This window comes from Thalassophryne amazonica, chromosome 9 (assembly GCF_902500255.1).
Source record: "Thalassophryne amazonica chromosome 9, fThaAma1.1, whole genome shotgun sequence".
Classification (NCBI taxonomy): Eukaryota; Metazoa; Chordata; class Actinopteri; order Batrachoidiformes; family Batrachoididae; genus Thalassophryne; species Thalassophryne amazonica.
The window spans coordinates 57,273,572-57,299,792 of NC_047111.1; the positions used below are offsets into that span (position 1 = coordinate 57,273,572).

Below are 26,221 nucleotides of genomic sequence, written 5' to 3' on the forward strand. Positions count from 1 at the left end.
GCTCAGTATTTTAAGAAACTGAGATTTGTGAAGAATTAATCAGAATATTTTATTTGCACAGTTTCACTGCACAGTGGTTGATAGTGCTTCGTTGTGCACAAACTCACCCATATGAGGTGATGGTTTAGATGAGTGGCTCTCAAGTCCTCAAGTTCCACCTAACCTACACATTTTCCATCTCTCCCTGCTCTGCCCCAACCTAATGCGCTCATTTAGGTGTCTTTTAGTACTTAACTGGTGGCACACTTGAATGAGCTAATTAGCTTGTGGCAGAGCAGTGACAAATGAGCACAACATTGTTAAGTTACAGCTTTATTCCAAAATGAATGAAATGATTTTTTTTCCTCAAACTTCTACACACAGTACCCTGTAATGACAATGGGAAAACAGCTTTTTTGAGATTTGCCATGAAGCTCAAAATTAAGCTTAGGTGCATCCTCTTTCTTCTAATCATCCTTGAGATGTTTCTACAGCTTAATTGGAGTCCAGCTGGGGTAAATTCAGTTGTTTGGACATGATTTGGAAAGATACACACCTGTCTACATATAAGGTCCCACAGTTGACAGTACATGTCAGAGGACAAACCAAGCATGAAGTCAAAGGACTCATCTGTAGACCTCTGAGAAAGTATTGTCTCGAGGCACAAATCTGGGGAAGGGTATAGAACTATTTCTACTGCTTTGAATGTCCCAATGAGCACAGTGGCCTCCATCTGGATGGAGCATGCTCAGACCATGACAAACAAAATTCTCTGGTCTGATGAGACAAAGATTTAACTCTTTGGAGTGAATGCCAGGCATCATGTTTGGAGGAAACCAGGCACCACGCATCACCTAGCCAATACCTTCCCTACAGTGAAGCATGGTGGTGGCAGCATCATGTTGTGGGGATGTTTTTCAGCAGCAGGAACTGGGAAACTAGTCAGGATTGGGGGAAAGATGAATGCAGCAATGTACAGAGACATCCTGGATGAAAACCTGCTCCAGAGCGCTCTTGCCCTCAGACTGGGGTGACGGTTCATCTTTCAGCAGGACAATGACCCTAAGCACACAGCCAAGATATCAAAGGAGTGACTTCAGGAAAACTTTGTGAACGTCCTTGAGTGGCCCAGCCAGAGCCCAGACCTGAATCAGATTGAACATCTCTGGAGAGATCTGAAAATGGCTGCTCCCCATCCAACCTGATGGAGCTTGAGAGGTGCTGCAAAGAGGAATGGGCAATACAGCCCAAAGATAGGTGCACCAAGCTTGTGGCATCATATTCAAGAAGACTTGAAGCTGTAATTGCTGCCAAAGGTGCATCAACAAAGTATTGAGCAAAGGGTGTGAATGCTTATGTACATGTGACTTCTTAGTTTTTTATTTTTAACCCCTTAACGCCTGAATTTATATAGCTGTATATAAAAAAATGTTTTGTGTGTGTTTTTAAGTAGATGGTAAATAATGTTGAGATTATTAATTACACTTTTGCACAAAAAATAAATAGTAATTTTGGTATTTTGGTAATAATTTATGTTATAATGTTATAATAATAATAATGGTATGTTGCAAATTTGCGACAACAGGCATACTGGTCAATTTGGTATGTTGCATATTTGAGTCAAATATTGTAGCATATATGTGACAATAGGCGTTAAGGGGTTAATAAATTAGCAAAAATTAAAAAAAAAAACTTTTTTCATGTTGTCATTATGGGGTGTTGTGAGTAGAATTTTGAGGGAATCAATAAATTTACTCCATTTTGGAATAAGGCCGTAACATAAAATGTGTAAAAAGTGAAGCACTGTGAATACTTTGTGGATGCACCCTAAGTCCATCTGTGTTCTTTTATTTTTCAGTTGCATTAAAACCTACTTAATGTGGTTATTAAACAATTTTAAAAGAGCACCATATCCTGTGATCATGCTGTTTCCAAACCACAAATCAATGGATTGTGATGCATTTTCCATTTATTTTTTCTTCTTTTTCTCCCAGCCATATGTCATTGGGTTATCAAAATTAGGTTGTTAGATATGAAATGAAACCACCATCTGTGTTAAGAACTTACTGACAGGTTCAACATTATGATGGCTAAGACTCCATCTAACCATGCATTGTCTTGGGATTAAATATCCCCAAGAATCAAAGCCAAGCAAATCATCCACTATCGTAAAATGATATTATCCTGTAACCTCACCTGGTCCATCCTGTTCCATCATTTCTTTCTGTGATTGACGCCTTTGAGTCCTGGGTTGTTTTGACCAGTTCTGCTACTTTGATGTTAGCCACAGCCTGGGTATTTTGAGGAGAAATTTCATCATGCCTGGCAACTGGAGATGTATTTTTGGCCATTTCCTTCTCTGCTTGTGTGAGGGGTAGGACTGACCCTATGGAGAGCAAATGCAACAGGCCACACATTACATACAGTGAGTAATCTTTAGAAGAATAAGTCCTGTATTGCCCCTGAGTTCCACTGGTGTCAGTGCTTATCTACAAATGCTGTAGTGTGAAGCAGAGGAGAGTCTATGACTCTCCCTGGATGGGATGCCAGTCCATCAGAGAATACTTCCCCAGTCAAGGCTGGTACCCATTTACTTACAGCTGGGTGGACTGGGACAATACAGATGAAGTCTCATGTCCAAGGACACAGACATATAGCAGTAACCAGGACTCAAATTCCAGGTCTACGTATTAGCAGCATAACTCCTGATCCTGCTGAGGTGCACTGAGTTACCTTCTCTGCAATCAAAGGATAGAAATATATGTCTAATAGCTGCTTCCACATGATCCATTTACATGTTAAAAAAGTGGAGCATCTGTCTGTTAAATCACTTGAAGAAACCCACAGGAGAATATCAAAGACAGTGCAGCTGCATGGTGTACCTGTCTTGGAGGTGCTGAGCTGAGCAGGAGGAGCAGAATGGGAAACAGAGAGGAAAGGGTGAGTGATAGCACTGGAGGTCGAAAGAAAAGAAGAGCGAGGGGGAGATGAAAGTGCAAGGGAGGCTTGAAATGCAGGAGCCTCAGGATCACACAGAGCATCGAGATCAGGACGTGTCAATAGAGGAACAGGGGTGATGTCTTCACCAACCAGTGTGGAGTCAGGTCCCAGCCATGTCCCCTGCTTTACTGAGGAGCGCATAGCAGTGACACCAAAAGAGGGCAGGAGAAAGACGGGGTCAGATTTGGCATGCAAAAGTAAAAAAGGAAACATCAGGAAAGAGAATACAAGTATTTTTTGAAACAGAACACCAGATTAGCGTGATTTCATATACACTCTACAGTACGAAGGCACAGTTGGTATTAAGATTGGAGTGTCAATCTGAATGATGCTGAAAGTCATACAAGACATATTATTTACAGTGCTGTACAAAAATCTTAGGCACCTCTCCGCTTCCAGCAATAATGGATGACTTGTGGAATGTGGGAGGGAATAAAGAGTGGGAAACATCATTGGGCAGGAAAAGAAAATAATCATGCATCAGATTTTTTTTGCATTTCATAAAAATAAATAAATAAATAAAATAAAATAAATAAACCCACACAAACATGGGGAGAACATGCAAACACCACAAAGATAAGCCCCGGGGGAGGGGTGATCCCCCAACCTTCTTCCTGTGAGGCAACAGTGCTAATCACTAAGCCACCATGCTGCTCGTGTTCTCAACAGCCAGTTTTTAATAGGTATATTAAAAATCACACTGAGGACAGTTATACATTATAGTTCAGGAGCTGAATGAATGAACTGAAGACAGGTGAGTGAAGAGAACTCTGGCACAGGTGTGTAAATAAAATTGGCCTTATTTGGCCTCAATACCTGACAGTTTTTAGTTCAGGTTACGGATAAAGAACTTGTTAAAAGCTGTTAATCCAGGTACAGCCACTACACTAGACAACATTTCGATTAGGTTTGTTAAGGATATTGTAGAGGTTAAGTCACATCATCAACTTGTCTCTCAGTCAAGGTATTTTACCTAATGAACTCAAATATGCCAGAGTTGTTCCTTTGTAAAAGAAAAACAGCAAAACTGATGTCAGCAAATAAAGACCAGTTTCTATATGGAATGATTTGGCTAAACTCTTTGAAAGGATTGTATATGATCAACTTATATGATTATCTTGTTGGATTGAATGTAGTGTATCAGTTTCAGTCTTTAGAAAGTCTTATTCTACTGATATGTCTTACATATTTAATGGATTTTATTAATGGTGAATTTCATGAAGGAAATTATGTTGGGATGATTTTGTTAGACAGAAAGCATTTGATATGGCTGGCCACAATATTCTTCTCTTTAAACTGGAAGCCATGGGCTTGAGTGATGTCCCAATAAAATGATTCAGCCATTATATGTCAAAGAAAACAACTGATTGTTATTTCTGGTCCTATGTTTGTTTTTAGACCCATTACCTGTGGAATACCACAAGGGTCCCTCCTGGGCTCTTCATTGTTTCTGATATATGTTAATGACATGGAAATGGATGTTAAATGTAAGCCACTGTTACATGCTGATAATGCAGTTAGTTCCTGGTAAGCATTTATTCGAACTTGACACCATACTTAGCAATGAAATTGCATCCATCAGCAATTGATTAGTTGATAATCCACTGTCATTATATCTTGGGAAAACTGAATCTGTTTTGTCTGGGGTGAAATGCAAGATCAAAACAAATTCTACACTAAAATAAGTTGTAATAGTGTGCCCTTTCAAAGGAAGAACATTGTAAAGTATCTGGATGGTGAACTTGATGAAACCATGGCTGCTAAGATTTTGAGAAAAGTCCTAACTAGGCTATGATTTTTGCATAGACAGATTCGATTTTTCAGTTATTAGAGTAAACCGACACTAGTATCAGCACTCACATGTAAAGTTGCAGGATTACACCTGCTTATTCTGGTATTCTGGTCTTTGTAAACATAGTCAAAATTAGAGCCGTCTCAGAACAAAGTAATTCGTTTTGTGTTGCGTCTACCCTCTGGAGCACACTGATCACTCCAAAAAGACAGGGTGGCTCGCAATAGATAAGAGTCAAACACCTTAAACTTAGTTACAAACATAGAGTGCTTGCTGGTAGAGCTCCTATCTATATGTCTAACCAGTTTATGCTTTCTCTCCTCATTGTGATTATTACACAACAGCAAGTTCTTCTCTATTCATTCACAGCATGGAATTCAGGAAAAAATACATTTGCAATTGCTGGTGCTAATCTGCAGAACAGTTTACCTGTGGACCTCAGGGATTATAATAATACCAACTTCAATGTTTAAAAAGAGAGTTTAAAGTTTTATCTATTCTAATTTGGTGTTGTCTGAAACAAATGCATGCTTATATTTTTAACTTGTATGTTTCTTGTTTATTCTCTTAGTGGTGTTAATTTTACAGTTGTAATATTTTAGATTTTTATAGTTTATTATTATTATTAGACTACAATGCAAAAAGGTATTTTGACTTTCTTGTGTTGTCATCAGGTTTTATTTCCTGTGCCAGTATTTTATTGTTTTTATTAACAATATGGTACTCTTTTAAGTCCTAAATATCAAATAAATTAAATGAAATCAATCAACAGAGAAAAATAAAGAACAGTGGAAATAAAGAACAAAAATGGGTGCAAATGATATCATGTGCCGAGTGCAGCAGACAACACTGCAGCAATGCAGCTTGCATCATGGGAGCTCCATGACCATACATAGCTAATATCGCTCTATTAAACAGCGAAAGGCTAAATTTCAATAAACAAAATTGAGGTAGTCATAATAAAAGATAAATGTTTTGCAAATGGGTTGAAAGAAGACGATAAGACAACAAAAGCTGGGATGATACTATAATTAAAATTACCTGATTTAGTGCTAGAATGGGCTGATTTTGGGAGTGGTAGTGTTGAAACCAAGAGAGGGGCATCAGAGGAAAAGGGAGAGGGAGAAGAGGGCCGGGCAATTGACTTGACAATCTGAGGTCTGAATATATGAGAATGGACTAGGAGACACATTATAACAAAAGAAGAAAAGACAAGAAGAGAGAAAATGTTTGAAATAAGACAGAAATGTTAGACATGATGAGCAGTAATAACACTAAATCAACACAGAGACAGACCAGTGACTGATGTTGGCTCATCAGCAGACTGAACCTCGGGGGTGTGCCGCTGATATGAAACAGGAACTGAAAATGTTTAAGGAGAGGAGGAAAGAATAGCAAGAAACACAAGGAATTAAAAAAGTGTGAGCATTAAGGTAAAAGTGAAAAGGAAACAAAATAATTAAACAAACACAGCAGCCTCAGAGCAGTGACAAGGACTAACAAACCAGCATTAACCCACTTGGCATTAGTTAGCAGCCCAAAAATGTGGTAAACACATTGATACACTTAAAATGACGACTGAAGTCAGAATTCAACCAATAACCATATCTCTTTGGCTTCTCCCTTTTGTAACTGTAACTGTATTTGTACTGCTACTGTACCAGGCGTGAACCCAAATTATATAAGAACAAAGTGAAACTCCACCATTACACATAAAGGGCCCTATCTTACACCCACACAGCGCTGCACAAGTGTCATTGTTAGTTTACAACTGACACAGTTGTCATTTTCTTGCCCTTTGCACATTCTTTAAATAGTAAGTCTGCTTGGCCTTATCTGTGCACAGATGAGGTGTGATCAAGTGCAGTCTTGGTGCACTTACCACAAGGAAGCAGAAAGTGATTAAGCCATAGACACCCAAAAACCTTGTCGCAAGTTGAGCGAAGAATTTCCCCAATTATATGGTGCAATACTGAAATATGTACCATATATGTAACAATATGTGTACACTCTACAGAGATGTGCCTTAAACTACAACAGAACAAATTGGAATCAAAAATTAAAAATAAAAATGCTGGGACTCCAGGGAGGACGGTCGCATCGCCTCCTCTCTCCTCGCTTTCTGTGTTTCTCTATCTCTGCCCCAACCTTCAAAAGTCCCAACTTCACCAGCCTGTGAATTCTCCAAACTATATTTGGAATAACCATGGAAGTGATCATCTGGTCTCTCAACGCTAGCGACACCATCTTTTTAACAAGGAAATCAGGGCTGGTTGACCCTGCTTGCCCAGATGGAACCTATCCTGCAGGCTATGTTTTTGACGCCTGGGAGAAGTGGCACATCCCGTGCTTGGCACCATTCCCCATGGAAGACGTTAAGGATTTATTCTTATTTGCTTTTATGGCAGAAGGGCTTTTGCTGCTTGGATTAGGCACTGCCCTGACTACCGGAAAATTGGCAAGATGGCTGCTACCAAAACCACAACCCCACACCTGTCCGTCATGATTAATGAGGTGGGCAAGGCGGTACAATCTCAGACTGTGTTAACTCTTGAGCTTAAATGCAAATTGTAAATCATCTTGGAGCAAATGTCTGCCCTGCAAAGGAATTGATGGTGGAGAACAGTGAATATTCACAATTGGATCTGGACAGTTAAAGAGAGGCCGTATTGGAACTCTGTGCTTCTCTGCCTAACCCAAACATGGCAGCCTTATCAGCTACCAAAGGCCAAACTGCCCCGTTTGTTTTCCTCCAGAAGGATTTTAACGGCCTTGGTGAAGCATCTGGCTCCCTCTTCAGTTTGCCCTCGCCTGCACTCTGCGGTTGTTGTCAAGGCCACTCCAGACTCTACGCATACACAAACAGAGACTGATATGAACACCGCCCCCCACCCCTACTCCCCCTTGTGTTTCTGTCCCCACCCCCCCTCACCCCAGCCTCCACTCTGCCACTCCCCCCAGTTCGGCCATGCAGCGGAATTGCTGCTGCTGCCCCCACACACTCATTTCCTCAATTTGGAATTTCAAAGTTTAGCATAAATTAACAAATCAAATGTATATGTGCAGTTGTTTTAATTCTGATGTGTACCATTCAACTAGTAATAATTGTGGATTAATTGCTCTATTTTTGTTTGAGGTAATTGGGTGTGAAGATGAATTGGCCTTTTAGGGATCAATAAAGTTGTTTGAATCATGAATCTTTGAAAATAAACCCAAATGATAAAATACAGAACTTCACCTTATATTTCACTGTGGACACAATGGAAATATGTTCCTGCATCTTCCTGTGCTATCCATTTATTATAATCTTATTGTATATTATCTACATTGTCATTGTAATAATAAATAAATAACTCAACGAAAAAATAAAGCAAAAACTACTTTATCGTAGGTAGTTTTGAAGGCTCCTCCTGTAAGCAGTTCCTCGCACATTTTAAAGCTTTCCTCATCAAAAAACCTCTCACTTGAGTTTTCCATCTAAATAGCAATGCACCAGGTTCCAATGCACCTGGTTCTTAAAGGCAATGAGAAATTGGGTTAATTCATGTTATGCCGAAAACTCGCCCATAGTTATTTCAGAGACTACATACAAGTCCTTCGTGCTTTGCACCTTACTTTGCATGCAGATTATGTGTGATGTAAACACCAAAGTGGAGTTGAACATGCCCTCAATGTACTTCCACTGTGCACTTTAAACCATGCCATTGGTCTTAAAGGAACAGCCCAAGAAGTCCGTTCATGCAACATGCTTGTTTGCCAGTCAGCCAGTTTATACCTTTTCCTGAGCCTGACTGGAAGATTCTGGGCAGAGAGGGAGGCTGAGACAGGGTCCGGGTGAGAGGAGGTAGTGTGGATGGGATCTCAAAGGAGGGGGTAGATGTAGGAGGACTTTTGGAAGAAAGATGCTGGGAGGCGGTGGAGAGGGATTTATGGTTAATAGCTGGCCCAGTGGACACTTCCTTTTGGGAAGCCGTGGGGTTTAGCAATTGTAAAGTCTCAGATGATGGCAACACAGGAGAGGGAAGTGTGGGAGATATTGTGGTTTTGTTTGTTTTTGAGAAGGTGGGGGGCTTAGAAATTGGATCTGATGTAGGCTCATAGCACCTGGATGGGACAGAGTCATGGGGAATGGAGGGTCCTGATGAAGAAGGTTGCAATGAGGCAACTGGGAAAGTAAACAGCATTACAGAGGTGTTGGATGATTGAGCTGAAGAAACCGTCGCACATGGAGACACAGAGGTGTTGTTAGAGGAAGGTGTAGATATGGGCGTCTTGGTGGATTCAGGTACTGGAGGATTATCAGGGCCCATATCAGACGCAGTCATCACAGAAGATAAAGTCTGGACTAATGAAGGAGGTGTAGAAGAAGTGGCACAAGTGCTCTTGGGTGACGGAGGTGGATTGACTGAAGCACAAGCCTCAGACTGTGACTTTTTATGCTTTAAGCGGGGAGAGGGCTGAGGGGACGGGACAGGTGAAGGATGAGTTTCTGTTTGGTTGGGCATGGTAGAAAAGGTGTGTCGGCAACGACGCGGAGAGGGACGAGGTGCAATAGGTAGAGGAGGGCGGGTTAGGATGGCAGGACTAGGAGGACCAGACCCTCGTTTTCCACCCTCTCGTCCACATGCTCGATGAACAGATGGAATGATGGATGGGTGACAGTAGGTTTGAGCAGAAATGGACAATGATAAAAAAGGACACATTAATTAAATGAGAATGAAAATGAATATAGATTCCATGTACAATGAACGAAATTTGGAGTGAAATTTAACACACTTTAAAAATGCTCTATAACCTTTTCCTTGCAGACGTTCTACGTACATTTACCGAAGTATATTAACTTGTATAGTTACAGAAAGTACAAAAAGTTATAGAGGGTTTTTAAATAAATTATTTTACTCCATATTTTTCAGTTCACATTATTTTGCTCATATGTGGCTCATTTGTTAATTATATTAGTTTCTCGTCTAAGTGACACCACAAACAAAATACAGAACTCTGGCTGCTACTATTAGGACATTAAAAATCACAAAATGTAATGGCACTTATTCAATTTTCAGAAAGCAAAAATTTTAAATAGAGAAGTATTATACTATAAGCGTAATAATACTGTAATGAAATCATTTAATTACACTGGTATTTCACTTACAGAATAATGCTTTTCTATTCACATTTTTACCCTTTTAAAATCTATTGAATATATCATTACATTTTCACATTTTAATGTCTTTCTTTAACATTGTAAAAAAGAAGAGAAGATATCAAGAATCCAACACCAAAATTGTGATTTTAACTCAAAATGTGGTATCGTTTGTCTTCAAACTGTGTTTATGACATCATCATATTAGGTTTCCTGTTGGGAGGCTTTGTCTGTGCATATTTAGTGTTATTGTGTAATAAGACACACACCGATTAGTATTAACCAGATGGGAAAAGGTGATTAGAAAAACTGAGGAAATGTTCCTGATTTTTTTTAAGCCATGTGACAGTGTCATATGTGCATCAGTGAATTAAAGTGGCCCTTGGTCCATGGGCTTTATTAGTCTATGGCTCCATAAAAAGCCATTCTAATCCAATTACATTTGTTCCGCAAATTTGATTGGTTAATCGTGTGAGATTTCAGACCATAAAATATCACGCTGATGGTGGTAAAATATTCGACTGTTTCACATTTGATGTATTACTCTGCTCCCTGACTGCGTTGCTACACAGATGTCAATAATGGCCCTGTCAGCTGAGAGCAAGAGAAACTAGTGCAGCGACGACGATGCCGAAATAAGTGAATTTAATCTATCACACGAAAGTACTGATATGGATTCTGATTCAGAATTACTCAATGCAGTTGGCCAGATGGAGAAATCCGTGGGTCTGCTCACAGAATTTCCAGGTTGGCATGAAGACGCTGTTGCTATGGCTAAGGGCCACTTCACACATAGTACGAATAAGTACAAATCAGGGTGACTCACGGAGGAACAGCTCGTATGAGCGAACCACGAATACATCGAGCCGACGGGCAGGTGTGCACGATTCCAGTGCGACGGTGTCGTGCACGTGACAGGGTCATGTGAGCAGGAACACAGTGGGAGTAGCTGCACCACATCACACAGCTGATGGGGAGGAAAATAAAACAAAAATCAGCTGTATAATTAGTGAATATTACTGGGTTGATATAAATAAACAGCAAACAAACAGCAAACAGCAAACACAGAATCTCATCTCTGCTGTTTGCGGACGATGTGGTTCTGTTGGCTTCATCAAATCAGGACCTTCAGAATGCACTGGAGCGGTTTGCAGCTGAATGTGAAGCATCCGGGATGGAAATCAGCACCTCCAAATCCAAGGCCATGGTTCTCGACCGGAAAAAAGTGCTTTGCCCTCTTCAGGTCGGTGGAGTGTCCTTGCCTCAAGTGGAGGAGTTTAAGTATCCCAGGGTCTTGCTCATGAGAGAGGGATGGATGGAGCATAAAAGCGGCGGACAGATCGGTGCAGCATCTGCAGTGATGCGGTCGCTGTATTGGACCGTCATGGTGAAGAGAGAGCTGAGCAGGGGGGCAAAGCTCTTGATTTACCAATCGATCTACGTTCCGACCCTCACCTATGGTCATGAGATTTGGCTCATGACCGAAAGAACAAGATCGCGAGTACAAGCGGCCGAGATGAGTTTCCTCCGCAGGGTGGCTGGGCGCTCCCTTAGAGATAGGGTGAGGAGCTCGGTCACTTGGGAAGAGCTCGGAGTTGAGCCGCTGCTCCTCCACGTTGAAAGGAGCCAGCTGAGATGGCTCGGACATATTTTTCGGATGCCCCATGGACGCCTCCCTGGAGAGGTGTTCCGGGCACGTCCCATCGGGAGGAGGCTCCAGGGAAGACCCAGGACACGCTGGAGGGACTACATCTCGCAGCTGGCTTGGGAACACCTCAGGGTTCCCCTGGAGGAGCTGGGGGAAGTGTGTGTAGATCGGGAGGTCTGAGCAGTTTTGCTTGAGCTGCTGCCCCCACGACCCGACCTCAGATAAAGCGGAAGAAAATGGATGGATGGATGATATAAATAATGAATAAAAGGGGAGGCAATACAGAACCCCATGGTTACATAACCCTGGTTAATTAAAAAATAAATGCCACACACGGGATTCGAACCCATACGCTCTGATTACCAGACGGAAACTTTACCACTGCACTACAATCACTGTCTTTTAACAAGAGTGTGAAATGGCTAAAATCAACAAAGAGATAAACGTATTTTTTTTTTAAAAAGAGCTGTGATAACTGACCAAACTGTATTTGTTACAGCGTATTTTCTGCTGATACGTGAATGAAAGTGGCGTATTTGTCGCACTGTTGGCTTGTCCCACGGTGCACCGCTCACAGCCCTCATGGCCCGACACACGTGTCCTGTCAGACAAACGTGACGTTTAGATCGCCTGCTGCGTGTCCACTTGAACTGGCGGTCCATTTCTCCACCCCGTTGCAAAAGCGATATATGTTTTTATGTATTTCCACGTTGTGACAGCAAGCACACATGTGCGTCCATCAAAACACGGCACGTGTTCTGCAACTGTGACATCCAGAAGCAGAGATGTCTCAACAGCTGTTGGCAGCCAGCCACGCCCCCTGTCCTGTCAGCACACAAACCAAGATGTCACTCTGTGATCAGATGAGAGGTGCCTCGCCTGCGGGGGGGTTTAGCACGTGAAACACACACATTTGTTGTAGGGGGAGCCGACACTCTGGCACTTCACATGTGCACTCAGCAACTTCACAGTCATGGGGGCACTTAGACAAATTTCACTGCCAGCAAAAAGTGATTGTCTACTGACTGTTGTCATGTTAATAGTGTGAATGGCCACACATTTTCTAAGTGCCAAACAAGCGGTGTTAGTTGTGTGTGCGTGTCACCTGGAATTTGGCCTACACCTGCCATGAGATGGTTCGATGGGTTCTGACAGCGCACACTCTGTCTTTCAGCCCCTGTTGTGCGCAAATAGTTGTAGCAACAGGTGTACGAGGCGTTGGAGGCAGCTACGTTTTTAGATGTATTGCATACGATTCCTGCTTCATGCGCACTTCATGCGCAATTCAACCACATTCATACTATGTGTGAAGGGGCCCTTAGCTTCACTGACCGAATTACCTACAGAACAATAAACCGTGCAAACAATGGCCTAAGATTAGAATGGGAATAACCCCCTTGTGTCTGATGATTTGTGGACATTATTGCTGGATTATGGTCGCAAATATCTGTTTTACCGGTTCCGCATTGGTAAAACTCCTTTTTACCAAACTCAATTTGCGACCGTAAAATCCAGCATTAACGTCTGCAAATCATCAGACATAACAGTGTTATTCCCTAATTCTAATCCAATTACATTTTTTCCGCAAATCTGATTAGTTTAACGTGTGAGATTTCAGACCGTATAATATCGGGCTAACGGTGGCAAAATATTTGACCGTTTCACATTTGGATGTATTATTCTGCGCCCTGACCCGCCACGTGCGCTGCTACACAGATGTCATAATGGCGCTGTTGGCTGAGAGCAAGTGAAAGTCGCGTACCGATGACGATGCCGAAATGGGTGAATTTACGCTACCATACCAAAGTATTGATGTGGATTCTGATGATGATATCAAATTACCGTTTCACATTTGATGGATTTTCACATTTGATGGATTACTCCGCACCCTGACTCCTGTTGGAGTGACGCTGCCTCGACAGTAAGACTGAATTATCTAAAGAAAAATAAACTGTGCAAACAATGGAATTGGATTAGAAAGGGAATTACCCCCTTGTGTCTGATGAGTTGCGGACGTTCATGCTGTTAAACGGTCGCAAATATCCATTTTACTGGCGTCGTGTTAGTGGAGCCGGTAAAACGGATATTTAATATCACTTCTTAACAAGTTCATCTGCTAAATTAACTAACTGTCACAGCTGTTCCCAATGGTTCTCTGTCATAGATTAGCATCTTCTTCTGTGACCATCTTTGCTACATTGCCCCATTTTGTTCCACATTACTGCTCTCCTATTACAGATCTCTGCTGCTGTCCCATATTCCTGATTTTGTCTTGCTGTTTTGGACTGATCATTTAGTAAAAAAAAAAACTCTAAGTTATGGAATCTTTTTCCCTTTAGTGGATCCTCTGCTGTCACCTGTGTTGGACTGATCGCCTGTGTTCCTTAAGTCATAAGGGACACCTTTGTCACAATGATTGATCTCCTGCTAATAACTTTGGCTTGCCCCTGGTTACACAATAAAAAACTTTGGACTTAATCATTTGGTCTGTTCTCTGTGCTGGAATCACACCTTTGTACTCACCATTACAAGTTCATTGATCAATCTGCCAATGTGTATGTGCTCTTGCCATGATTCACTCATCCTGCAGATTTCACTGATATTTTTCTAAAGTCAAACATTAACAGTTGTTGAGTGGGTATTTTTTTAATAACTAAATTTTCCTGTATGCCATAAACACATCTTTTGTCAAAATACAATAAAATAAAATAGTATAAACAACTGTTTCCACCAGTGATTCTGATTATTGTTTAAAACTGCAGCCTCTGAGACATAAGAGGCAAACAGGTGGTACAACTGTGTGCATCGATTAATGAGGAGCAGCAATGGGAAGGAATTTGGTATTCTGAAATTGTGTTGCCTCATCCAAACAAGGAATCACCTGCATTACACAACCACACATGCGTGGAATTACAGCTGCAAACTGCAAAACACTATAATTTGACTGTGATCATGTGGATCATTGTGGTGTTGTACCCAAATTGTAAAAGAACTAGTGATAGATTGTGTGATTAGTGAAAGATTGTTAGAAATGTGTTTGATTAAGAAATTGAAAATAAAAGCACTATTCCTCAAAATCCCTTTATTTTCTTATTCTCTTCCAAATATAAAGGCCATTTTTCACATGTTACTCAACTTTTCAGTCACTAAAAACAAAGAAAAGCTTTCTATTCCTTCTAAATGATATGATGTCCTGTTGGAGCTTCCAGGAATGAACTTTGATATACTGGCTATGAAATACACCTACATTGCCACCTACTGGCAAAACATTTGTTCTTTGGTACCACTCGTATTTCTGTTGGTTAATTCAAATTTCTTTTAATAATGATATCAAATAAAAAAGTCATAGAAATAAATAAAAAAGCTGAAAAAAACCATCAAACTGTTTCAGCTGTCAATTCAATTTCAATTTATTAAACTTATAGTTTAATAAATTATAGTTGTCATTTGCTTTTTTTCCCCCACAGATGATGAAATTTAGGGTTTGATTTTGTCTTTGGTTGCCCTGATTCCTTCTTTTGCAGAGCGGTAATGGAGGATGTTAGTCTATCGAGAGCATTTACAATGGCGGTGCTTCCATCCATAATTGCATTTGCTACATTTGTGTGATCTGAGACCAACACATCATATATTTTTTGGACTGTTGTTAAAACCATTTCCTCGCTCTCCTTTCCTGTCTTTTGTACATTGATGACTTGCTGGGGAGACCGTTTTTCAGACTCTGCCTCAGGAATATGGCCACTGGATTGTGCACATTGTGTAGGCTGGTTGATGGTCTGGTTCCAATCAGCACCGCCTGTTCGTCTTTGGACACCCAGCAGATAGGGTGAAAACTGAGCTGAAGTGCTTGACTCTTGTGTTGTCAGAATGCCAAAAAACCCTACAAAAAAGACAGAAGCTAAGTCCAATTCAAACATTCAGAACTTATGAAATTTAAAAAAAGACACTTCTATATTTGTTTACTCAGAGTGCTGAAGTTGTTGTTCATTGATTAATCTGCATCAGCTGCTCCCTTTGTGTTTAGCAATCATCAGCTCCATTAATTCTTCTCAGCTACGAGGTCTGCTGACTCAGCATCCAATCATATACACCTCTGTGGACAGCATGGTCCAAGATACAACATGCATTTCTGACTGTCTGACTGCTGTAGCTGACACAAACATGTCATAAACTGAAACTCACCTGACATGGTCCACTTTTACATTTTCACGGCTTGGCTGTGTGGCTTGTCACTTTTGTACCATGACTTTTGCCGCTGGGTGCAGATGCTCTGTCGCAGCTTGTCAGATTCAAATCAGAAGTTGGCTTGTTTCCATATGACCTTGTGGATCTTGTCAGAATTGTTCACCAAGCTTTGTTTATAAAGCTAATATTGACTGCTGGTGCATTGCTGTAGTTGTGTTTGGTAAATGCAGTGACTAAATACTGGTTCAGCTTTTTCATTTGTCAAAGTACACCTTGCTAGTACAACCCCGATTCCAATGAAGTCAACATTGTATAAAATGTAAATAAAAACAGAATACAATGATTTGCAAATCCTCTTCAGCCTATATTCAATTGAATACACCACAAAGACAAGATATTTAATGTTCAAACTGATAAACTTTATTGTTTTTGTGCAAATATTTGCTCATTTTGAAATGGATGCCTGCAACACATTTCAAAAAAGCTGGGACAGTGGTATGTTTATCACTGTGTTACATCAACTTCCCTTCTAACAACACTCAATAAGCCTTTGGGAACTGAGGACACTAATTGTTGAAGCTTTGTAGGTGGAATTCTTTCCCATTCTTGCTTAATGTACGACTTCAGTTGTTCAACAGTCCGGGGTCTCCGTTGTCGTATTCTGCGCTTCATAATGCGCCACACATTTTCAATGGGCGACAGGTCTGGACTGCAGGCAGGCCAGTCTAGTACCAGCACTCTTTTCTACGAAGCCATACTGTTGTAACACGTGCAGAATGTGGCTTGGCATTGTCTTGCTGTAATAAGCAGGGATGTCCCTGAAAAAGATGTTGTTTGGATGGAAGCATGTGTTGCTCCAAAGCCTGGATGTACCTTTCAGCACTGATGGTGCCATCACAGATGTGTAAGTTGCCCATGTCATGGGCACTAACACACCCCCATACCATCACAGATGCTGGCTGTTGAACTTTGCGCTGGTAACAATCTGGATGGTTTATCTCCTCTTTTGTCCGGAGGACACGACGTCCATGATTTCCAAAAACAATTTGAAATGTGGACTCATCAGATCAAAAGGACAGTTTTTTACTTTGCGTCTGTCCATTTCAAATGAGCTCAGGCCCAGAGAAGGCAGCGTTTCTGGATGTTGTTGATGTATTGCTTTCGCTTTGCATGATAAATGACAGTGGTTTTCTGAAGTGTTCCTGAGCCCACGCGGTAAGATCCTTTACACAATGATGTCAGTTTTTAATGCAGTGCCACCTGAGGGATCAAAGGTCACGGGCATTCAATGTTGGTTTTCGGCCTTGCCGCTTACGTGTAGAAAGTTCTCCAGATTCTCTGAATCTTCTGATTATATTATGGAGTGTGGATGATGGAATTCCTACATTCATTGCAATCACCAACCATGCCATGTTCAAAGTCACTTAAATCCCCTTTCTTCCCCATTCTGATGCTCGGTTTGAACTTCAGAAAGTCATCCTCACCACATCTAGTGGCCTAAATGCTTTGAGTTTCTGCCTTGTGATTGGCTGATTAGCTATTTGTGCGAACAAGCAATTGAACAGGTGTACTTAATAAAGTGGCCATTGAATGTATTTACTGCTGCATTTTATTATGGAGGAAATGGTGGCATTTTTTTTTTTCGTATTTTAAGACATGATATCATTTAACAGCTACAGGCTGTGAGTACCAGCTAGCTAACGTTGTTGTGTCTGTGATGCACAGGTGTGACTAACGGTGCAGTCATTATATGGCATTTGAAGATCTATACAGATTTCATAGTAAAATTACACATATTGCTGAGTGGGACAACTGAGCCTTTCTGTTGGCCACAAACCTTGTTTCTTCTGATTGCTTCCTGGGTGACTGGCTACAATCATTAGGGCTCAATAGGTACGGTCGGACATCCAGGTCCCTGATGCGTGCGCACATAGCAATGCACATAGTAACCAGCGAGCTGCTGAAAACAAACCGCTGTCACGCTCATTTCCTACTTGACGTCCATCACGCTCGCAGCGTTCTGCCACATTTTTTTCTACTTAATATACACCAGTTTTCACACAGAATGCTACGATCGTGTGTTGCAGTTGGCTGTATCAACCACGATAAGTTAAAAGATCAAAAAGTGTGTTTTTTTTTCAAGCTCCCAAAGCGCCACATTCTGCTTCTCTCTTCATTCTGCTCGGCTCGCAGGAACGCATTCTGTCTTCAGCTGTGAGTTCTCTGCTCTCAGGCGTTCCAACTCTTCCTTTTAGGACACCTGTTTCATGTTAACGTAATCATGTGATGTTGGACAAGGCGAGTTACTCAGGTCAGCTGGAGGCAGGAACTCTCTGGGTGAGGTTACTGCTGTAGCAGGTTCACCAAGAGAGGCAGCTGCAGGAGGTGAGCCAAAATGAAGCTTTGACTTCGCCCTCATCGGCCTGGAGTGTAGCTGGTCGAGACGCTTCACATTTCTGCTTTGGCTGTGGCTGTAGCGTTCACCGGCCTTTGAAGCACTATTACTGCAGCACACGATCGTGGCATTTGTTGTGAAAACTGGTGTATATTAAGTAGAAAAAAATGTGGCTGAACGATGCGAGCGCGATGGATGTCAAGTAGGAAATGAGGGCGACAGCAATTTGTTTTCAGCAGCTCGCTGGTTACTATGCGTGTTGCTATGTGCGCGCACATCAGGGACCCGGATGTCCAACCGTGCCTACGCCATTTGGCATGACCAAATCGGCAGGCCTTTGCGAATAAACAGCAGTAAAGATTACTATATCAACAATGGTGTTATGTGGGCCGCTGAAGAGGAGGTACTGCTGGCCCACCACCACCAGAAGGCGCCCTGCTTGGAGTGCGGGCTCCAAGCAGAGAGGGCGCCAGACCCAGAAGAACTGACAGCTGTCACTCATCCTCCGCACCAGCTGTCACTCATTCATCATCATCACTATCACCATAAAGGCCGGACTGCAACTCCACCTCCTCGCCGAGAAATCAACTACCGAAGAGGTAACTTTCTCTGCTGACTCAAATCGTTGAGTGATAATCTGAACTTCTTTTGCAGCCGTTATCCTGTTGTGTCTGCCTTATCTGTGGGATTGGCGTTTGGTGTGATCAGCGATGGCTTCGCCTCACACCCCAAACCAGATAAGTGGTTAAGCAGGAGCTGCACGAGTGTGTGATTGGAGGTGGAGGTGCTCCCTCCTAACTGAGTGCAGACTGTGGATTACTGAGTGTGCGAATTCCCACTCATCCATCCTGTCTTTGTTTTCTGCCAGCAGTACCAGGGTCGACAGCCGAAGACAGAGGCCACCTGGGGACTTGGGACTTGGCGGCTCCGGTGTTCTTCAGGCCGTTGGTGGTGGAAGCCGTATGGGACACGGCTCCTCTCTCGTAGGGGGTCTTCTATCTTCGAGCCTGCCCACACGTCACCTGGTGTTAAATGACTTTACAGATTCTGAGTGTTTAGTTGTGTGTTGTCACAACATTAAATTGTTACTATTTGGCTTATTCATTGTCTGTTCCTTTGCGCCCCCTGTTGTGGGTCCGTGCTACGACACCTTCCCAACAAATGGTTGTGAGTGCACGTACAGTTTGTCTTCAGCGGCGACCCAAAATGGTGGCCGTAACTACGCGGAAGTAGGCCCGACCGTACCTATATGGACCAGTTGTCTTGAGACTGTTATTATTTTAAAAGTTGTGTCTAACAGTTGGAACTTACAGTATATAATTTTTTAGGCCCCATATGGGTTAAACTGGCTGCGTTTTAAGTCACTAACACTGCGTGAGCATTATTCATTCTTAGTGGTTGGCTCTAGCAGGTTTGCTAATACTAATAAGCTATACACAGGGCCACCACTGCTGAAAGCTATCACCATAATTAACCTCACTCTGAATATGCCATTTCTCACATATGTACCTGCTCTTGCTGTAGTTTTCTACATGGTTTTCTTCACTGCATCTCTTAACCAATAGATGATAACTGTTCAAGATGTACCTTCACTGCTGTTAAAAACGTTAACACCTGTATAAATCCCAAGGCACATTCAGCCAGTGCTAATCAGTGGATACTAAAAGGGAAATCAGATGACTCCCCTTAGATGGGAAGATAGTCTATCACATGCTACTTCTCCAGGCGAGGCTGGTATGCATTTACAGCTGGGTGGACTGGGATGGTACCAATGGTCTTGTCCAAGGGCACAGACAGGCAGCCTGAAGTATACAGCTGAAATCAAACCCCATCCTATTTACTGATGTTCTAATTCCTATAGTACAGAGCTACCTGTGTATACTCTATTGGTATAAACTAATGTGTGACAAGCATGGGCTTCCCATTGGCCTTCTCCAGTCACAAGGGTCCTCAACAACAAGACACTTGCACGCTGGAACACGCTGGAACATGCTGGAAATGCACCACATGGCCAAAATGCCATGGCTGATTTTTTTGTCACAATGTAAGTGCTATTCCTATTCCTCATTTCTGTCTCCCTAAGTAACTGCTCTTTTGATACATGCGCCCTAATATCTGTTCTTTTGACAATGTTGACACCTCTCAAATGTCCAGCAATTAAAATCTAACTCTTTTTGCATTCATTAGCGGTGGTATGTCATTGAAACCTTGGTCACACATGACATGTTCATATCCAAGAAGCATACCGCAGAAGAGATGCTTACATATTGCAATGTTTGCCCTTACCATAGTCTGGCTGTTGCAACAAATGAGAAGAGCCAAGGGACATACAAAAGGTGGACTGATGCGACGACCAAGTCAGGGTGTTATGGACAACCTCATGCAAGGATTGGCAAAGCAGGGTATACTCAGAGACCAGTCCTTCCAGAGGGTGCACCTGCATTTGTTCAAGTAGTTGCTGACCAATGTGACCCCTCGAATCAAGATGTAGGACATGTCTATGTTGACATCCATCATGCTATGCATCTAAATGGCTTTAACACTGAGATACTGTGCCCTCCAAAAGTATTGGAACACTTGGTATTTCAAACATTTTAATTTGTTTATGCCATTTCAAATACAAAAATACAAAAAAAAAAAAAAAAAAAAAAAAAAAATTAAATTTCTACAATTATTTTCCTTAAACTGAAAGCAAATCTCTACAACTTGATATGTTAATTAAAAATATGAAAGCCAAGATGATGGGTTGCATAAGTAATGGAACACTTTGGTATAATATCTGTAAATAATCAGTTTTATTGCCAGTTTTCTTCAGACAAGTCAGGGGATGGATACATGAAGATTTCCAAGTCAGTGAATATGTCTTGGACTTTATTTATATCAATTATGAGGAAATACAAACAGAAGAAGTTATAGGCTTCTCTGCCTGTGACTGCAGAAATTGTGCACAGTGCATGTTTTGCATTTTGTATCCCCAGTTGTACAGCTTCATGATGAAGTGGTATAGAGGAGGATTTTCTTTCACTAAAACATCAAATCTAGGCTTGCATCACAGATGTACCTTCTGGCAAATTTTAGCTGAACTTTCAGGTCTTCTTAAAAAAAAGTATTTGAAATGGCATAACCAAATCAATCAATCAATCAATTTTTTATATAGCACCAAATCACAACAAACAGTTGCCCCAAGGCACTTTATATTGTAAGGCAAGGCCATACAATAATTATGTAAAACCCCAACGGTCAAAACGACCCCCTGTGAGCAAGCACTTGGCTACAGTGGGAAGGAAAAACTCCCTTTTAACAGGAAGAAACCTCCAGCAGAACCAGGCTCAGGGAGGGGCAGTCTTCTGCTGGGACTGGTTGGGGCTGAGGGAGAGAACCAGGAAAAAGACATGCTGTGGAGGGGAGCAGAGATCGATCACTAATGATTAAATGCAGAGTGGTGCATACAGAGCAAAAAGAGAAAGAAACAGTGCATCATGGGAACCCCCCAGCAGTCTACGTCTATAGCAGCATAACTAAGGGATGGTTCAGGGTCACCTGATCCAGCCCTAACTATAAGCTTTAGCAAAAAGGAAAGTTTTAAGCCTAATCTTAAAAGTAGAGAGGGTGTCTGTCTCCCTGATCTGAATTGGGAGCTGGTTCCACAGGAGAGGAGCCTGAAAGCTGAAGGCTCTGCCTCCCATTCTACTCTTACAAACCCTAGGAACTACAAGTAAGCCTGCAGTCTGAGAGCGAAGCGCTCTATTGGGGTGATATGGTACTACGAGGTCCCTAAGATAAGATGGGACCTGATTATTCAAAACCTTATAAGTAAGAAGAAGAATTTTAAATTCTATTCTAGAATTAACAGGAAGCCAATGAAGAGAGGCCAATATGGGTGAGATATGCTCTCTCCTTCTAGTCCCTTCTCTCCTTCTAGTAAATTAAAATGTGTGAAATATCAAGTGTTCCAATGCTCTCAGAGGGCACTGTATTTGGTGATGGGTGACTGTGTTATGGCCCTGCAATAGACTGGTGGCCTCTTCAGGGTGTACCCTGCTTCTCACTCTATGTTGCCCTCTGACCGCCAGGATTTGTTGCACAATACTTAATTGGAATAACCAGGTTTAGAAAATGGATGAGATGGATGACTGCATCATGCGTAATGTAGGCCAGTGTCAACAAATGCAAATGTGTAGCATCTATGTATATGTATGTGTGTATATACATTAAAAAACCTTGCAAGACACCGTTATTATGAAATACAACACTGACTGCTTCAGAGAAGGTTTGAGCACGTTCAAAATCAAACAATATAACCCCAACTGACAAAAATACAGGATCATATCACAGTTACAACATACTGCAATGCAACATGGGGTTGCATTGCGGCAGTACACAATCATGTTGTATAACTGTAATACCTGTAGGCAGCTGTGCTTTTCCACAAACTACAGTAGTGTTGCTCAAAATGTACCCACTCACTGAAGTGTTGAATCTCATTCATGGTGATCCCAGAATCACCTGAAATGACCTCTGCTTATGAATATGCACCAACAAAATCCAGTCTGTGTGGAATTGTACAGCTGATGCCAATATAATGTTGCTATAAGTACATCACCACATGACTCCTAACAGCATTTGGTCTCAAGATGAGAAATATGTGGTATGTAAATAACTCAGGCTGAACTCTGTAATAATGTGTGAAGAGGAAGCCATGGAAGAGTAAACAACACAAATGTTTAAAAAAATGTGGGAACACAGGAAGAGAGCAATGGACCCAGACAGGCCTTTTCTCTCAGTAAAAAACCAAGACAAATAGGAAGTTAGAAAATGGAAAATTAAGCTACCTGGGGCTGGATTAAGGGGTCCAGGAGGGTTTGCCTTGTCAGGTACAGGGGGAGCAGGGCGATTTGGGCGTGTTAGCACATGTGGAACTAAGAGCAAGCAAGAAAAAGCGGAAGAAAAAAGGGAAGGAATGACAGGAATAAGAAAGAGAGTGGAAGAGCAAGAAATCTCACACCAGTATTTGTATGGGATATTTCACAGCCTGAAGCGTTTTTCTTGGTTTACAAACCTATAGCAGCAGTAGACTTCTTGTCCTCCTCTTCATCGCTCTCGTTGAAGTCGGCCATGTTGCCGACATCAGTGTGTTTAACGCTCATCAGACTCGCCAGACTCTGCATGTCTTCGTCCCTGAATAATAAGCACAATACTCTTAAAACAAGGACTATAGTGTAGGATAAACAGATGACATGAGAGAAAAGAGTGCAAATATTAACAGTATTTTCAGGTGTCACTGACACATAGTGTCACTGACTTTTTCGGGCCTATCGTGATTATCTGTGGAGCACAGACTAAAGCACATACCGCAAATGCATTGGGGGTATGTTTATCCCATATTGCTATTTACATAATGTCAAACTTGAGTGTAAATTAGAGCGCAGGGCAAAGATGGGCAGACCTGTATTTTCCCATCATTAGCAAGGCACTTGTAAAAGTTGTCATGCTTTATAGACAAACCACAACACAGAAGCGTCATTCACTAAAATCATCAGTGATTTGAAACTATCTTGTGATTTCATATGATGTGACACAAAGAAGCAGTTTTTGTTCACTGTACATGCGTCCACTGGGTGACGTCATCAGTTATGCTGCTGATGTTACAGTTATACATTTCTGTAAAGTGAGAAGATTAAAGCAACCTGTGCTCACACTCGCTTCCTGTCTGCATGATAAACTGATAAGCAGCTAGATTCTTCTGCATGGACAAAAAGGCCAGAAGAGACGTAGCTGGCAAAAACGTTAAACAACTTGTACTGCAGATAATACTGAAGTACCAATGGAAATGTCAAGGGTGCAATGGATGCTGAAAGCCTGGGATTATTCAAAAAGCATCTGTAATGTGGTTTGCTGTTTAATGAAATACACGCACCGTTCGTTAGCATGACCTTTTGTAGCATAAACATGTAGCCAATGTTTGCGCCAATAAATTAAAACAAATCAATACATACCTTTAGGCCTCAATGCTTTTATAGATTCTCACCACCGCATTTCCAAATTCTAAGCTTAGTGACTTTGTCACATCACAGCAAAATGATTTTCTCAGAATGCTGTACGGATCAGGAAGACTTTTCAGTCCCTCATCAAACCTCAAGTGTCTTTGCCGAGCTTCAATGTTTAATGCCTTCGCATATGTTGAAACATCAGATATAATTTTATCCATTAGTATGGAAATTGTTCATGTTGTTGTTCTTCAAATGCTAACAACAATAGCCCGCTTTGCCTGTTCTGTGGATGGCCAATTACTGTGTTGTCAAAATTATCAAATTCACAGACACAGCAACAGATGACAAATAAGAAAAAAAAAGCTGTAACTCACGTGGCTTTTCCTTCACGGATAAAGATGCAGGACAATGACAGCTTGAGCGTGGCCTCCACCACTTTGACAGACAATGGCTTCAGTTTCAGTGTCAGGTCAGTCTGGGTGTGTGTGGGACTAGCGAACTGCTTCAGGTTGATGTCTGCTGATGCCAGCACCTTACGATGCCCCTTGTTCTCCTGTAAAAGAATGACAAGGAAAGGTACACCATGTTTACCTGAGGCCAAAATAAAGCCATCAGGTATTGAGAAGACTTTGCGTCCCCCCATCTGTCTGTCCACCTGTCTGTGCTCAGAATAAGTCCAGTCCTATTACTGCCAGGGTCTTCAAATTCACATGTGAGCATTCTTGGGACACAGACCTTGGACAAATTCAAAGATGACTAACATTCACCTATTCTAAGGGGTCAAAAGGTCACATTATTTCTACACACTCTTTCATTGATTACATGCTCATACGGCCGAGGGTCCATCCATCCATCCATTTTCTTCCGCTTTATCCGGAGTCAGGTCGTGGGGGCAGCAGCTCAAGCAAAGCCGACCAGACCTCCCGATCCACACACACCTCCCCCAGCTCCTCCGGGGGAACCCCAAGGCGTTCCTGAGCCAGCCGAGAGATGTAGTCCCTCCAGCGTTTCCTGGGTCTTCCCCGGGGCCTCCTCCCAGTGGGACGTGCCCGGAACACCTCTCCAGCGAGGCGTCCAGGGGGCATCCGGAAAAGATGCCCGAGCCACCTCAACTGACTCCTTTCGACGTGGAGGAGCAGCGGCTCGACTCCGAGCTCGTCCCGAGTGACTGAGCTCCTCACCCTATCTCTAAGGGAGCGCCCAGCCACCCTGCGGAGGAAACTCATCTCGGCCGCTTGTACTCGCGATCTCGTTCTTTCGGTCATGAGCCAAATCTCATGACCATAGGTGAGGATCGGAACGTAGATCGATCGGTAAATTGAGAGCTTTGCCCCCCTACTCAGCTCTCTCTTCACCACGACGGTCCGATACAGCGACCGCATCACTGCAGATGCTGCACCGATCCGTCTTTCGAGCTCACGCTCCATCCGTCCCTCACTCGTGAACAAGACCCCGAGATACTTAAACTCCTCCACTTGAGGCAAGGACACTCCACCGACCTGAAGAGGGCAAAGCACCTTTTTCCGGTCAAGAACCATGGCCTCGGATTTGGAGGTGCTGATTTTCATCCCGGACGCTTCACACTCGGCTGCAAACCGCCCCAGTGCACGCTGAAGGTCCTGATTTGACAAAGCCAACAGAACCATATCGTCCGCAAACAGCAGAGACAAGATTCTGTGGTTCCCAAACCAGACCCCCTCTACATCCTGGCTGCGCCTAGAAATTCTGTCCATAAAAATAATGAACAGAACCGGTGACAAAGGGCAGCCCTGGCGGAGGCCAACGTGCACTGGAAACAGGTTTGACTTACTACCGGCAATGCGAACCAAGCTCCTGCTGCGGTCGTACAGGGACCGGATAGCCCTTAACAAAAGACCCCGGACCCCATACTCCCGGAGCACTCCCCACAGGGTGCCTCGAGGGACACGGTCGAACGCCTTCTCCAGATCCACAAAACACATGTGGACTGGTTGGGCAAACTCCCATGAACCCTCGAGCATCCGATGGAGCGTGTAGAGCTGGTCCAGTGTACCGCGACCAGGACGAAAACCACACTGCTCCTCCTGAATCCGAGGTTCGACCATCGGTCGAA

General features: G+C 42.5%; 1 protein-coding gene across 1 annotated transcript in view; it reads right to left on the reverse strand.

Annotated features, from left to right (window-relative positions):
- Nucleotides 1-26,221, reverse strand: part of LOC117517924 (titin-like) — a 167,291-nt gene that overhangs the window by 113,487 nt on the left and 27,583 nt on the right. Inside the window, 8 exon segments of the mRNA XM_034179057.1 lie at nt 2,176-2,365; nt 2,862-3,107; nt 5,813-5,950; nt 6,068-6,133; nt 8,547-9,398; nt 22,972-23,058; nt 23,199-23,317; nt 24,504-24,682. Coding sequence (XP_034034948.1) covers nt 2,176-2,365; nt 2,862-3,107; nt 5,813-5,950; nt 6,068-6,133; nt 8,547-9,398; nt 22,972-23,058; nt 23,199-23,317; nt 24,504-24,682 — 1,877 coding nt within the window.